The sequence below is a fragment of the Monodelphis domestica genome, chromosome 2 (genome assembly GCF_027887165.1).
Source record: "Monodelphis domestica isolate mMonDom1 chromosome 2, mMonDom1.pri, whole genome shotgun sequence".
Lineage (NCBI taxonomy): Eukaryota > Metazoa > Chordata > Mammalia > Didelphimorphia > Didelphidae > Monodelphis > Monodelphis domestica.
Window position 1 is genome coordinate 540,454,991 of NC_077228.1, and position 14,791 is coordinate 540,469,781.

Genomic DNA, 14,791 nt, shown 5'->3' on the forward strand with positions numbered 1-14,791 from the left:
TGAAATCCAACAGGCCATCAAAGAACTTCCTAAGAAAAAATCCCCAGGGCTCATGGATTCACCAGTGAATTCTATCAAACATTCAGAGAACAGTTAATCCCAATACTATACAAACTATTTGACATAATAAGCAAAGAGAGAGTTCTACCAAACTCCTTTTATGACACAAACATGGTACTGATTCCAAAACCAGGCAGGTTAAAAACAGAAAAAGAAAACTATAGGCCAATCTCCCTAATGAATATAGATGCAAAAATCTTAAATAGGATACTAGCAAAAAGACTCCAGCAAGTGATCAGAAGGGTCATCCACCATGATCAAGTAGGATTTATACCAGGGATGCAGGGCTGGTTCAATATTAGGAAAACCATCCACATAATTGACCACATCAACAAGCAAACCAAAAAGAACCACATGATTATCTCAATAGACGCAGAAAAAGCCTTTGATAAAATATAACATCCATTCCTATTAAAAACACTAGAAAGTATAGGAATAGAAGGGTCATTCCTAAAAATAATAAACAGTATATATCTAAAACCATCAGCTAATATAATTTGCAATGGGGATAAATTAGACACATTCCCAATAAGATCAGGAGTGAAACAAGGATGCCCATTATCACCTCTACTATTTGACATTGTACTAGAAACACTAGCAGTAGCAATTAGAGAAGAAAAAGAAATTGAAGGCATCAAAATAGGCAAGGAGGAGACCAAGTTATCACTCTTTGCAGATGACATGATGGTCTACTTAAAGAATCCTAGAGATTCAACCAAAAAGCTAATTGAAATAATCAACAACTTTAGCAAAGTTGCAGGATACAAAATAAACCCACGTAAGTCATCAGCATTTCTATATATCTCCAACACAGCTCAGCAGCAAAAACTAGAAAGAGAAATCCCATTCAAAATCACGTTAGACAAAATAAAATACCTAGGAATCTACCTCCCAAGACAAACACAGGAACTATATGAACCTAACTACAAAACACTCTCCACACAACTAAAACTAGACTTGAGCAATTGGAAAAACATTAACTGCTCATGGATAGGATGAGCCAATATAATAAAAATGACCATCCTACCCAAACTTATTTATCTATTTAGTGCCATACCCATGGAACTCCCAAAAAATGTCTTTACTGATTTGGAAAAAACCATAACAAAGTTCATTTGGAATAACAAAAGATCAAGGATATCCAGGGAAATAATGAAAAAAAAAACACAAATGAGGGGGGCCTTGCAGTCCCTGACCTCAAACTATATTACAAAGCAGCAGTCATCAAAACAATTTGGTACTGGCTAAGAGACAGAAAGGAGGATCAGTGGAATAGATTTGGGGCAAGTGACCTCAGCCAGACAGTATACGATAAACCCAAAGATCCCAGGTCTTGGGACAAAAATCCACTATTTCATAAAAACTGCTGGGAAAATTGGAAGACAGTGTGGGAGAGATTAGGAATTGATCAACACCTCACACCCTACACCAAGATAAATTCAAAATGGATGAGTGAATTAAACATAAAGAAGGAAACCATAAGTAAATTGGGTAAACACAGAATAGTATACATGTCAGACCTTTGGGAGGGGAAAGGCTTTAAAACCAAGCAAGACATAGAAAGAATCACAAAATGTAAAATAAATAATTTTGACTACATCAAATTAAAAAGCTTTTGTACAAACAAAACCAATGTAACTAAAATCAGAAGGGAAACAACAAATTGGGAAAAAATCTTCATAAAAACTTCTGACAAAGGTTTAATTACTCAAATTTATAAAGAGCTAAATCAATTGTACAAAAAATCAAGCCATTCTCCAATTGATAAATGGGCAAGGGACATGGATAGGCAGTTCTCAGATAAAGAAATCAAAACTATTAACAAGCACATGAAGAAGTGTTCTACATCTCTTAATCAGAGAGATGCAAATCAAAACAACTCTGAGGTATCACCTCACACCTAGCAGATTGGCTAACATGACAGTTATGGAAAGTCCTGACATTCTTCTTAGAGGATCAGGCCACTGCTTTGTAGTCATCCTTTGTTTAGATGGTCTGTATGTGTCTGAAAAGTCAGCGTTGCCTCCTCAGCCTTAGGCTCTCTAGGGGCTCCCTGCCCCCCACCAACTCAGTGAAATTGTTTGCCATGCTTTTCAAAATGTCCTTCTTGAAAACTTTTACTTCCACTTGTGTTAATAATTTGATGATGATAGTATGTGCATAACCCAGATCAAATCACTTACCATGTCTGAGAGGGGGAGGGAAGGAGGGAGACAATTTGGATCTTAATCCAGAAAACGTATGTGGAAAATTGTTATTATGTGTAATTTGGAAAATCCAGTATCTGTCTTTGAATAAAAAAGAATTTGGGCAAAGGGATTTGTACCAGGTCGCTCTCCGAACGCTTCAGTTTCCTTTCGCCAAACCAAGGGTAACTTTTGACCTAGGCTGAGCCTTCCTGAATCCCCAAATGGGATGTTTTCCCATTTGTCTCCATCCTCCCGGAGCAATTGGGCTCTGGCTGATGAGAATCAGATTTGGAATAGAAGTTCCCCTTATTGCTTCCTTGACCTTTTGGTGCGAGAAAAGTGAAACCAGACAGGAGTAGTCATTGATGTAAAGTGGACAGGACTTGGCAATTGATTTAATGTGTTAGTGAGGGGGCAGGAACAATCAGGGGAACTGAACTCAAGAACCTTACCGGCTGGGAAGAGGAATTCCTCTCTTTTAAGACATGCTCCAGGAATTCAAGTCCCATTCTCAGGGGCTCATTTCTGAGCTCCTTCTGACTCTTTCTTATTCTTCTGATGCACCCACATCAGCAAGCAGCAGTAGAAAACACTCCTTGGAAGCGTTCCTAGGACTTTGTCATCAGGAGCAACACCTTCTTCTTTCTTCTGGTAATACCAACTCTCCCCATGAAAATCGCCCACAATTGGGGGTGACTGTCTGCCTTAATGAGGCTTAGGGGAGTGTGCCCCAGGCAGTGAGCAGCACCTGCTCCCAGGGGGTGTCAGCCTGTTCAGAAGGGAAAAATCTTCCACCTCCACAGCCTGTCCCTCCATGGGCTCTCTTCTGGTTCCACCAATGGTCTCTCATTCTTCCACCTCGCAAGGGCCTGTCATTCCCTCTATGGAAATATGGGCAGGAGATAATATGCATAAAGCACTGGGCGTACCTTAATATGGCAGACACCTGTACATCCATGCAAACATACCCATGTAGACATATGTAAGATCTCATTTCATTCATTATATTCTTCCCCTCTGTGTTTCTTTCCACGTCAGCATTACCCTTAGCCTCTGCTGTGTGTGTATGTGTGCGCAGTGGGGGGGCAGCACTTCCTGCCCCTGGACCCATTTTTCCCCTTGTGCCCTCTCCACATAACTAGTCCATTCCTTCCCTTCCACATGAGATAATAGTACTAGCACAGTGCCCGGCACACAGTCAACATCAATAAATGCTCATCCCTTTTCCTGTCTCTTCCATTGCCCTACTCCCCCGCTAGAACAATGCACGGGCCATTGTTTAGAAGTGCATATCCGTTTGTGACAAGGGTCAGGAGGGCTGGACCTCAGGTAGAAATGGTTTCTGTGCTTTTCCGACACGAATGGCCTCCCTCTTCTAATCCTGGTCGATGGTCTGAAGTCTAGACCTTCCTTAGTGACCTACTGACAGCGACTCAGTGACTACAGATGTGGCTGCATTCATAGATGGGGCTCCTTTCGGTTTTCCTGATTAGATATTTATGTATTTAGAAGGAGAAGTTGGAGCGGTTCCCCAGGAGAAGCCGGTGATGCCAGAGAATATGGAAATGCCCAGCGAACTTGCAGCTGGGATCCCTCAGAGGTGGGTGACTTTTCCCTCCTGTCAGCTGCCCCTTATTGCTTCACAGAAAACAGGGACCAGCATCTGGTACCCACCATGTGTGGCCTCAATTTCCCCACCCTCTGTGGCAGTTGCTTGTTTAGTATGTATTGGGCCAGCACAAACATGGCTTCCCTTTCTGTGGAGGCGAGCCCTAAGTCTGACCTCGTTTAGAGAAACATTCAACCATTCGCAGGTTCCTGAGGACCCACCTGCTGGAGGGGGCCTGTCGGGAAAGCTCCTTACTTCAGCTTCCTGCCTTCCTAATGGCTAGTCAGGATATGTGCATGGAATGCATAAGGCTTGTGTGTTCGTTAGACCCTCCCTTTGAGGTAGGAGCTGTTGTCATCATCCCCATTTTACCGGTGAGGAGACTGAGGCACGCAGAGCGGAAGGGACTTTCCCAGGGACCCGTAGCTCGTGTCCGAATTGACATCCTCCCGACTCCCGGTGCCATCCACAGGGCTGCCTCTGCCTGTGGCCTGCTCCATTTGCTGGTCCTCAGAACACATTGCTTGGCTGTTTTCAGGGCTGATGAGACTTTTTTCTTCTACAATCTGTGTTGACATGTGGGCCCTTTGGGCTTCTCCTATGTCTTTATATTTAGAAGAATGCCTCGCCCTGGCAGTGCCCGGCCAGCCCCGCCTCGAATCAAGCGACAGGACAGCGCCGAAGTCTTGGTTCCCGAGAGGTGAGCACCGCGGGCCCCTGTGTGTAAGGAAAGGGCTTATGGCGCTCACAGTGCTGGGAAGCTGTCCATGCTGATTGGCTCCTGGCGTCGGCTTAGTTGGGCAGTTAAAGCCAATTACAACCGATTTTGTTTTCTGCATCCTTTGAGAATTCCTCCGACTCTCCAGAGCCTTCAAAACTGCACTTCACCATCGTCTCCATCCTCGATGGGCCGAGAATGCAGGGGCTGCTTGTCTCTGACTTCCTGGTTCCAGCCCATCTCCAGTTATGTTCACGGGGGAGGCGGGCTCGAGCCTCCGTCTGGGATCTTCTCTTCCAAAACGTGAACAAAACGGCAGAAGCTCCTGAGCCCCCCCTGCCCCGACACGTATTTACAGTATGAGTAAATCGAGTCAGCAGCCAAGGGAAATTCTCCTTCCTTGCTGACTCTTCTGTCACGGATGGGGCTCGGCCATTAGTTATTTGTTCCACAGGCCACCCCAGACTTGAGCTCATCCACCATCTTAGAAGTGACTCGGCTTTCTCTAAGCCATTGAGCGCCACAGTGCCAAGTCATTAGCAGGCTCAGCCATGCATGTAGTGAGGTCCACTTGAGGAAGAAGAGGTTGTTGGTGACCATGATGAGGGCTGGGGTGCCTTCCTGATTCCGTGTCTCCAGTTGGCACGTGTAACGTTGCCTTCAGTGATAACTGGAGGATCCCATGTAGTGGAGTCTTTGGTCTTCTTGAGCTGAGTTCAGGGCCATCCCGTGACGTTGACCACTGAAGAAACATCATTCGCCGTCTTCATTTGTGTTGGGGCGTCACACGGAGGCGGGCACCCTCCGACCGGCTTTGCCCATCAGCCCGTGCTCCCTCCAGGGGCTGCGGGGGCTGTCGTTGGTACAGACGTACGTGCAGAGCAAGCCAGCCGGGGAGAAGACGAAGGCTTCCCTTGATTGAGCGTGATTCCCGTGCACATCTGTCACTGAGTGAGATTCTGGGGGCGGCAGATCGGACTTTGTTTTCAAACCTAAATCAACTCTTCCTTCCCCGTTGATCCCCCCAAGAGTCTTGGCAGTAAGCGAATCCCCCCGAACCATGGAAAAGCGAGGCGGGGCTAAGTCACGCAGACACCTTCACAATTCTCCCTAGAGGAGCGAAAGCCCTCGGGCAGCCTGCTGACCGAACCGGAGAGCTCTCGGGGCTCGTGAAGGCCCCTGCAAGTTCCTCTCGCTTGGTCAGCCTCCGGCAGGGTGTGCAGAGCGGTAGTGGTGGGAGTAACTTGACAGCCATCATCTATATGGCGCTCTGCAGTTTGTGAGGCTGGTTGTGAAGCTTACAGCAAACCAGTGAAGTAGGTGCTGTTGTCACTCTTGTTTTACAGCTGAGGAAACTGAGGCCCTAACTTAGGTCACTTGACCAAGGCCACACAGCTAGTGAGTGTCTCAAGTAGGCTTTCAGCTCGGATTATTTCTGGCGCCAGGTGCCTGCTCTTTCTTCATTTGCACCCCCTCCCCCCAGCCCCCAGCTGTAGACATGATGTTATCTTGAGGTAAACATAACGGTCAAAACAAGAAGATTAAAGTTCATTTTCCAATGGCGGCGGCCTCCTGGGGCTTTACCTGGTGTGCGTCAGATGGCATTAGCTCGGAATCTGATCTCTTCACCTTTCTGCGGGGGCTTTTGCCTTCCTCACTGGCCGGGTGAAGAAACTGGAGCAGGTGATAGCCGAGGGCCTTGTTCTCCTAAGTGTAACCAAGGGTCTGCGGCCAGATTGGAACAGGGGGTTTTCGCGAGAGAACAGCTCGTTTGAAATCCTGACTCAATTCCCTTTTCCCCACTTAGGACGGGAAGTGGTAAAATGGTCTCCAACGTGATTATCGATACCCAGAATTCCGATGATGAAGAAGACAGCCAGTTTGTGGTGGAGGCAGCCCCCCAGCTCTCTGAGATGCCAGAAATGGAAACGGTTTGTGGAGCCGATGCCTCATCGGGCCTTTTTCTGTCCCTCTACCTTTCGCAGTGGCACGGGGGGGATTTCCTCCTTTAGACATCATGCTTCACATAGCAGGCCAGGGTTTTTTCTGGTTTTGGAATTCCTTTGGCTGTTGTTTAGTGTTACCATTCCTATCTTTGGGTTTCTCAGATGGGCAAAATGACCAAAAGGCAACAAAACTTAACCTCCTTTGGTTTCCCTTTGTTGTCCAGGCACCAGCGGTCGAATTAGAAGAAGACGAGAAGCATGGTATGTTCCGACTGGTTTTCCTTATTTCCTTACTTTAGTTTTTCAGAAGTTAAAGATTTAGCATCCACCAAGGGAACAGAGAAAATAGTCAGACAGGTCCACTCGAGTTAGCAGACCCCCGAACCACAGAGCCCTGACCCCCCACCCCTCTGCCCCACCTTCTTCCTCCTCCCCCCTCCACTTCTCTACTTTACTTGTGTGTCTTTGCTTGTATTTATAACTGGCCAATACATGATTTCTATAGAGAAATTCACAGCCTGCTTTTCTTTTGGTCTGACTCTGGGCTATCTTGTCTCTGAGGACAGTCGCGATGTGCTCTTTGAAGGGTAGCCTTTGTGCTAGTCGTTGATGAAGAGGATGATGACTCCTCAGGTTCCTGCCCAGCCCTCGTGAGGGAGTTAGCATGATCCCCTTTTACAGATGAGGAACTGATTCTCAGAGAAACTCCCATGGCCGCATCGCTGCTCTTGAGGCTATGGGATAGATGGAGGCTTCTCCCGATTCCAAGTCTAGGACACTGGTGGCTGGTCCTGTGGCTCCTCAGCCACCTTTGGACTAGAGGCACAGGTCCAACAGACTGTAGAAGAAATAGCACTGGGCTGGGAGTTGGGGGATCTGCCTTCTGGCTCCTGCTGCCCTGTTTTTGATGGAGGCCACGGCCTTTTGCTTCCTCTCCTGTTAAAATGAAGTGGACCAATAGGTAGCCGCTTCTTGGGAAGAGGTCCACTGGGACCACCGTCTTTGCATCCTTAGCACAGTGCCTTATACAGAGTAGTCTTTTCCAGCATGCACGTGGGCTCTGTCGCGTGGGCCATGTCTGAAGTCCTCTCTGGTGCCGCCATTTTGTGGCCATGAAATATTTCCTTCAGTCGGAGGAGCCAAGTCTAAGAAAGGGGTCAGAGTCTCTTCATTTTTCCTTAAAACTATAGCTCTTTTAGGGGCAAAATTTAGTTGAGGAACCTGGCCCCCACGAGTCCCCAAATCCAGAGCACATGACTGTGGTTGGACTGGACCTTTGGGAAGTAGCTTCTCCGTCCATGTTCCTGGTCACCTGCCCTTCGGATGAGTCAGCGTCTGGGCCTCAGCTCTCAGGAGGGTGGCTTAGAGGTCTTAGTGCCTGGGAGGACAGGTTGGGGCTGAATGAGGCCATCAAGGCCCAGGAGAAGGCAGTTCAGAGACAGGAATCCAGGCTGCCTGCCCAACACAAGGGAGAGTTTGCTCACTGACTAAGAGAATTTTCTGGAAACACCTATAGGTGACAGGCTTCCTCGAGGACCGACTGACCTGTTGGGCTGGGTCTCGTGTGGACCATTTGAGGGCCACGAAACTCGGTCAATCTTCCAGCCTTTATTAAGCCCCTGCTGTGTGTAATGCACTGCCAAGAACTGGAAGGACCAACAAAGAGGTCATTCCAACCGGTGTGATTCTGCCAACATTACGGACCTGCCCTCTGCGAGGCGCTCTGCTCGGCTCTGAGGATACGAGGGCTAAAGCAGAGGACGATCCCTGCCTTTCAGGAGCTTATTCTAGGAGACAGAGACACGGAGGAGGAAAGGGCAGACAGACAGACAGACACAAAGACAGAGACAGAGACAGACAGAGAGACAGAGATGAGAGAGACAGAGGAGGAGGAGGAGGAAAGGGCAGACAGACAGAGAGAGAGAGACACACGCACACACAGAGACAGAGACAGGAGGAGGAAAGGGCAGACAGAGAGACAGACACAGAGACAGACACAGACAGAGACGAGAGAGACAGACAGACAGGAGGAGGAAAGGGCAGACAGAGAGACAGACACAGAGACAGACACAGACAGAGACGAGAGAGACAGACAGACAGGAGGAGGAAAGGGCAGACAGAGAGACACACAGAGACAGACACAGACAGAGAGAGACAGAGATGAGAGAGACGGAGGAGGAGGAGGAAAGGGCAGACAGAGAGACAGACAGACAGACAGAGAGACAGAGAGAGAGAGAGAGAGAGACAGAGGGGAGGAAGAAAGGGCAGACAGATAGACAGAGACAGACAGACACACACACAGACGAGAGAGACAGAGGAGGAGGAGGAAAGGGCAGACAGAGAGACACACAGAGACAGACACAGACAGAGACGAGAGAGACAGACAGACAGGAGGAGGAAAGGGCAGACAGAGAGACAGACACAGAGACAGACGAAGAGAGAGAGACAGACAGAGGGGAGGAAGAAAGGGCAGACAGACACACAGAGACAGACACAGACAGAGATAGAGAGACACAGAGACGAGAGAGACAGAGACAGACAGGAGGGGGAGGAAAGGGCAGACAGACAGACACAGGGAGGCAGGGAGAGGCTCCTAACAACTTTGAGTGATAGAACAAGAGGGCAGCTGAGCTGCTCCCTCCAGCCATTGCCCCGAGCCTTGGTCGGTCGCACACTTTTCCTTTCTCTTAGCTCTTATCTAGCCAACTGCTCTAACTGAGAACTTGGCAGCACGTGGCCTGATCACCCTCCTGGTCCCCGGCCTCGGTCAGCGAGGTGCCTCCTCGATGCGCTTTTGGGGGGGAGTAAGGCAAGGCCATGAGTGAGGAGGTGTATTGGTGCGATTACAGAAGCTTGCCCTATATGGGCGCTGAGTAGGTGCCAGAAGAAAGCACAGGAGCAAAGATGAGCTAGACAAGAAGTAGCCCAGCCCCAGAAAGACCCGAGTTCAAATCTAGACTCAGACTCTTATATTCTCTGTGGGACCCTGCACCACTCTCCTCACTCTGCCTGCCTCAGTTTCCTTGACCATAAAATGGGATCATAATAGCCCCCCCTCTCCCAGGGCTGTGGGTACCACATGGGTCCTTATTCCCCATTAGTTAGTCAAGTGGGATTGAAGCTTTGAGAGAGGCGGAGGCTGGACATGTGGATCCGCAGAGATGGCAGTACTGACGAGGAGGGAGGGAAGTCAATTGGGTTGGGGGCTGGGGAGGGATCAGAGTAACAAGGCAGAAGAGTGATAAGGGTGGGGCAAAAAGGGTTAAGTGACTTGCCCAGGTTCATCCAGCTAGGAAGGGTCTGAGGCCAGATTTGAACCCAGGATCTCCTGCCTCTAGGTCTGGCTCTCCAATCCACTGAAAAGGAAGCACTTCTAGATAACGGTGACATCCAGTGGTTGCTGGATCACCTGTGGGCCCAAGGTGGGGTTCAGGTGGAGGAAGGTCATGGGACTTAAGGAAACAGGAAAAGGGGATCGAGAAGTCTCCAGGTAGGTCCAGGCATTCCCTAGATGATTCGGCGGCCATCTGCATACCAAAGGTTTGAACCCGGAGAAATGGCACTCAGCCCAGGGATACAGAAGGGAGGAGCAAAAGGGCCGAGCGCCAGGGCCTCAGGACATCCCTGGCTGGGATCTAGGGGTACTCCTGGAGGATAGAGAGGGGGATGGATGGGGACCCAGCGAAAGGAGGCTTCAGGGAGCGGTGACAGCCCCCATCATGCCCCAGTGCAGCTTCTAGTCTAGTCCTAACCTGCTGTCAGCAAGGAGAAATCGATTTGGAGCTCAGGGCAGCTTTTCCTTCTGCCTTTTCTCTCTGCATCTCTCTATGACATGCCTTGTGGAGAGAATGAGGGCCTGGGTGTTGGGAAGACCCACTTCCAAGTCAGCCTCCCCCGACTTGCTGAGTGACTGCGGATAAGTCACACACCTTCCTGAGCCTCAGTTTCTGCATCTGTAAAATGTGGATAATAATACCTGGGACGATGTACGGAAAGGGCTTTTCAGGCCTCAAAACTATGAATGTCCAGCGTGTTTATTATGGTCATCACAACAGAGACTATTGATTTTCAACAGGTGGACTCGTAAAAAAGATCTTAGAGACCAAGAAAGATTATGAGAAACTGCAACAGGTCCCAAAGCCTACGGAGAAGGTAATTCGGCCACGAAAGTGGGCTCTCCCCGAACGGGGGACGCTTCCTCTTGTCCTCCCCGCAGAATGCGGCGGCTGCTTTCTCCTCCTGCCCTTCCCCAAATGGGTGGGTCTGGGGGCCTTTTCTGGGGCCCCGCCCTCATAGGCAGGAGCAGGGCCCCCCGCGGCCAGCTTCCCCGTCGCCTCCTCCCCCTCGGCTCTGCCCTGGAGTGGAGTGAAGGTGAGCCAGGAGTCCCGTTGTCTAGGCCGGCTCTAGGGAAGATGCGGCCCTGGGGAGAAGCCGGCCTAGTGGCTCTCATGGACGCACTGGCCAGCCGGGCCCCGCGGCCTGGAGAGGGCTGGGGGTGTGGGCCAGCTGCCCAGCCAGCCCCGGGCCCCGTGGGCTCCTGGGGCCTCCCAGGGCCAGACACCGCTCTGTCCTGACTCGCCGGGTGTCGGGGCACGCTGGGATGGCCTCGGGGGCACGGCACGGGCCAGAGGGACCTCAGAGTAGAAGGGGTGCCCTCGGGGCGTCGGGGGAAGGTCGTCCGAGCCCCAGCCACATTTAGAAGATGGGACCTCGGAGGCCGTCGTGTCCGGCCCTCATTGTCTAGGGGAGGCCCTGGGGAGGTGCAGCGAGGGGGGGCTGAGAGCTGGGCAGGACCCCGGGAGGCGCAGCGAGGGGGGGCTGAGAGCTGGGCAGGACCCCGGGAGGCGCAGCGAGGGGGGCCTGAGAGCTGGGCAGGACCCCGGGAGGCGCAGCGAGGGGGGGCTGAGAGCTGGGCAGGACCCCGGGAGGCGCAGCGAGGGGGGGCTGAGAGCTGGGCAGGACCCCGGGAGGCGCAGCGAGGGGGGGGGGGGCTGGCCTGAGAGCTGGGCAGGACCCCGGGAGGCGCAGCGAGGGGGGGGGCTGGCCTGAGAGCTGGGCAGGACCCCGGGAGGCGCAGCAAGCCCGGAGCGAGCGCGGAAGGGTGCAGATCCAGGCCGTGGTCTCTGGGCGAGCGAGAACAGGGGAGGGCCCTTTGGAATCCCTGGAAGGAGCACGGATGCTGTCTTCTTCTTACGTAAAACAGTCCAGCTCACCTCTAGAGCTGCCACCTGCAGGCCTGTGTTTTTCCACATCCCTTGTTATAACGAAGGAGGAGGCTGAGGGGAGGCAGTTAAAAGCGATCGTTCTCCTGCGCGTCATCCCAGCAGCAGGGCAGGATCTGAACCCAGAGCCTCCGACTCCAGCGCCAGCTCTGTTTCCACAGCACAGTGGGAGTTCTGAGCTTTCTGGGACCAGCTTTTCTTGAGGGAAAACCGTGTTCCTGGAGACGTGATTGGATGGCCGTCAGGTGTTGATGCCCTGTGCTTGGTTCTCACTAAATGGTGCTCTTGGGGGCCGCTGGGCCTGTGATTGGGGACGTCCGGCCCCAATATCCCCCCCCCCGGGTATGTCCCCTTTGAAGTGAGGCTTTGCTGCTGCCCAGCAGACTTTGAGCTCCCTCAAAGCGCGCTCGTCCTCTGCCGCCTTCTCAGTGCGTCCCTGCTCGGAGGTTTGGCCGCGCCCCGGACACAGCTGTGGGCCTGGGGAGGGCCAGGCCGGAGGCGGGGCAGCAGGGCCCAGGCGGAGGCCAGCGATGGAAAGCAGGCATCTGCTCCTGCACGGAAGGCGAGGCAGAGCCGGCCCATCTCTGTCCTGGGCCGGCCTCTAGCAGGGCCCCAGGCCTGGGCGCGCCGGCCTCCCTGCAGTGTTGTTTGCCTTCCGGGGGGGCCCCACGGTCAGTCGGAGGTCCTCGGCCTGAACGAAGCATCCCGAAAGCGCTGGGGGAGCAGCTCGATTGAAGGGTCCTTCTCGGCCCTGCCCGAGCTTCTCCTCCATCGCAGAGGAGAGTCACGCTGTCTGTGGCCTTCGCAGCGGGTGACGCCTGACTCTGGGGCCCCACTTCTCCCGCCTGCGGGGAGGCTCTGACTTCAGCTGCCCCACTTCTCACTGGCACGGTCTGAAGTGGGAACCTTCCTCCATTTTGCATCTCTAAGCCTTGACCTCCCATCGAGGCGGCTGCCCAGCTGGGGAGCCTCCGCCTTGTGGCCCGAGGCCCGCCTCCGGGCCTGGCCCTGCCCTCGGAGCATCCCAGCGGCCCCCTTGGCTTGGCTTCATCTCTTGTGCCCATGTGTGCGCACCTCTGTCCGGCCTGTGGGTGCCCGCGCAGCGTACGCGGCTCAGGACCCGGAGCAGCCGGGGCCATCCTCTGGGCAAACTGGAGGCCGCCCTCGGGCTGCCCGGCTCATTCAGGGCTGCACATGGGAAAAGAGCCACCCAAACGGCTCCAAAGCGGCTGTTGGCTTGGAATGGGAAGGGCCCCAGGCTGGGCTGGGCGCCTGCCGTGAGCCGGACAGCGTGCCCTGGTCTGGGAGCTCAGGGAGCCGTGGAGGGGATCAGCCAGCAGTGGGGAGGGGCGTCAGGAGCCGCTGAAGCTCTCGGGCAGAGCCAGGACGTCTGGGGCGTGGAGAACATGTTAGAGGCAGCCAGCGGTGCTGGGGAGGGAGTGCCGGGCCTGGAACCAGAGAGATCTGGGCTCAGATCTGGCCTCACACCTTGACTGTGACCCTGGGGGTAACCAGAGCATCCGCCTCCCCCAGCCGGAGGGCCAGATGAGATCATGGCCGTAAAGCACTTTGATTGCTTGATAGACCCTCCCTGATCCCCATGGCTGCCCTGCAGGGGAGGGCACCAGCTCTGTCCTGCTGACATCACAGGTTCCTACCTGCATAGACAGATCCGAGCCAGGCTCTCGCACTTGCCTGGCTGCTGTTCCTCAGCCTTGCCACAAGAGGGTGCTGTTGATCCGCTCTCCGAGGCCTGGCAGAGGCCCCCGGGCTCCTTCTCCGTGTCTGGGAGTCCCTGTCTCAGCATCTTGCCTTGGACAACCTGAGTGAAGCCCAGAACCCAGAGAGCGTATCGGGAAGGCCGAAGAGCGAGGAGCCTCCAGACCCGTCCTGGCTCAGGGCCGCTGCCGCTGCTTGGACACCAGGGCTGGGCCAGCCAGATGCCCCTCAGCCATGCTGCTTTCGGGCTCTGCAGCCAAGTGGTCCACTGAGATGAACAGGCCCAGGAGGAAAGCAGAGGAGCCCCCCTTTGCTAGCACACGGTGTTAGCGCCAGGAAGGGCCCAGACCTTCGCTAAAGTGAGTCCCAAGCCTTTGGCTCCGGCTGTCTGGGGAGACGACTTCTCACTTCAATTCTCCGTGTCTTGTTTTTTATTTTAATTTTACCGGTTGTAATGGAAGAACGCAGAAATCACCCCCACGTGCGCATGAGGGGCGTTTCCTCCAGGTGTCACGGGTTCTCTGGACCCCAGGGAACCTTGGGGGGGGGGGGGGGCTGTGCTCTATTTAGTCCGTCCTTAGTCCCAGCCAGAAGCCCCAGCAATGGCATTCTTGACCAGTGGCCATGCCCAGCCAGCCTCCCCTCTGTTCCACGGAGAGTCATCACCGATTACAAAGGAATTTTCCTAATATTCAGCCTCAATTTGCCCCTGTAACACAGACCCATTTGTTTTCTAGTCCTTGACTTTGCAGCCAGAGAGAGCAAGTTTCATCCTCCTAAGTAACGGCCCTTCAAATATGAGGGCTGGAAATCCCCCCCACACACACAATCTTCTCTTTAGGGCAATGATCCCCAATTCTCCCAGTTCATCCTTGAATGGCATGATTTGGAGGCCCGTCAGCACCCTGGACCTTTGCTCTCCAGGTTGTCCGTGTCCTGCAACAAATGCCAGGACTCTAGATTGGCCTGATCATGGCGCAGCATTTAGGGCGTGACAACTGATTGCCTGAGGGCCAGGGGTCCGGCCAATGCCCTGGACTGGTGCTGAGAGTGTAGCCCAACAGCGTGTCCACCAGTGCCATTGGCCAGCCTTCCGGCCTGCCTTGGACCAGCAATCTGTGGAAGCCCAGGGAAGCCTGTGCTTATTGGCCAAGGATGACATTTGATTGGTTGGCTCCGTTGTTCGACGTGCTGGGACTGTCATCTGGAGTGTCCTCTCTCCCTTCTAGCCTCCAGGCCACGTTCCTTCCTCTCGGATCTGTGGAGACCCGTGAGTAGAGCCATGGCTGAAGCGTAGTCCAGTGCTTCAGGACATTAACCTTCCAGTA

General features: G+C 53.0%; 1 protein-coding gene across 11 annotated transcripts in view; it reads left to right on the plus strand.

Annotated features, from left to right (window-relative positions):
* Window positions 1-14,791, plus strand: part of TRAF3IP1 (TRAF3 interacting protein 1) — an 89,508-nt gene that overhangs the window by 59,042 nt on the left and 15,675 nt on the right. For 8 of the 11 annotated variants that reach the window (XM_001362151.4, XM_007486040.3, XM_001362233.4 and 5 more), the window contains 5 exons: window positions 3,759-3,849; window positions 4,475-4,558; window positions 6,384-6,507; window positions 6,747-6,783; window positions 10,598-10,674. In XM_001362151.4, the coding sequence (XP_001362188.2) occupies window positions 3,759-3,849; window positions 4,475-4,558; window positions 6,384-6,507; window positions 6,747-6,783; window positions 10,598-10,674 (413 nt within the window). The remainder of the gene's footprint in view (window positions 1-3,758; window positions 3,850-4,474; window positions 4,559-6,383; window positions 6,508-6,746; window positions 6,784-10,597; window positions 10,675-14,791) is intronic. The other 3 variants (XM_007486038.3, XM_056820118.1, XM_056820119.1) reach the window with 1 other exon arrangement.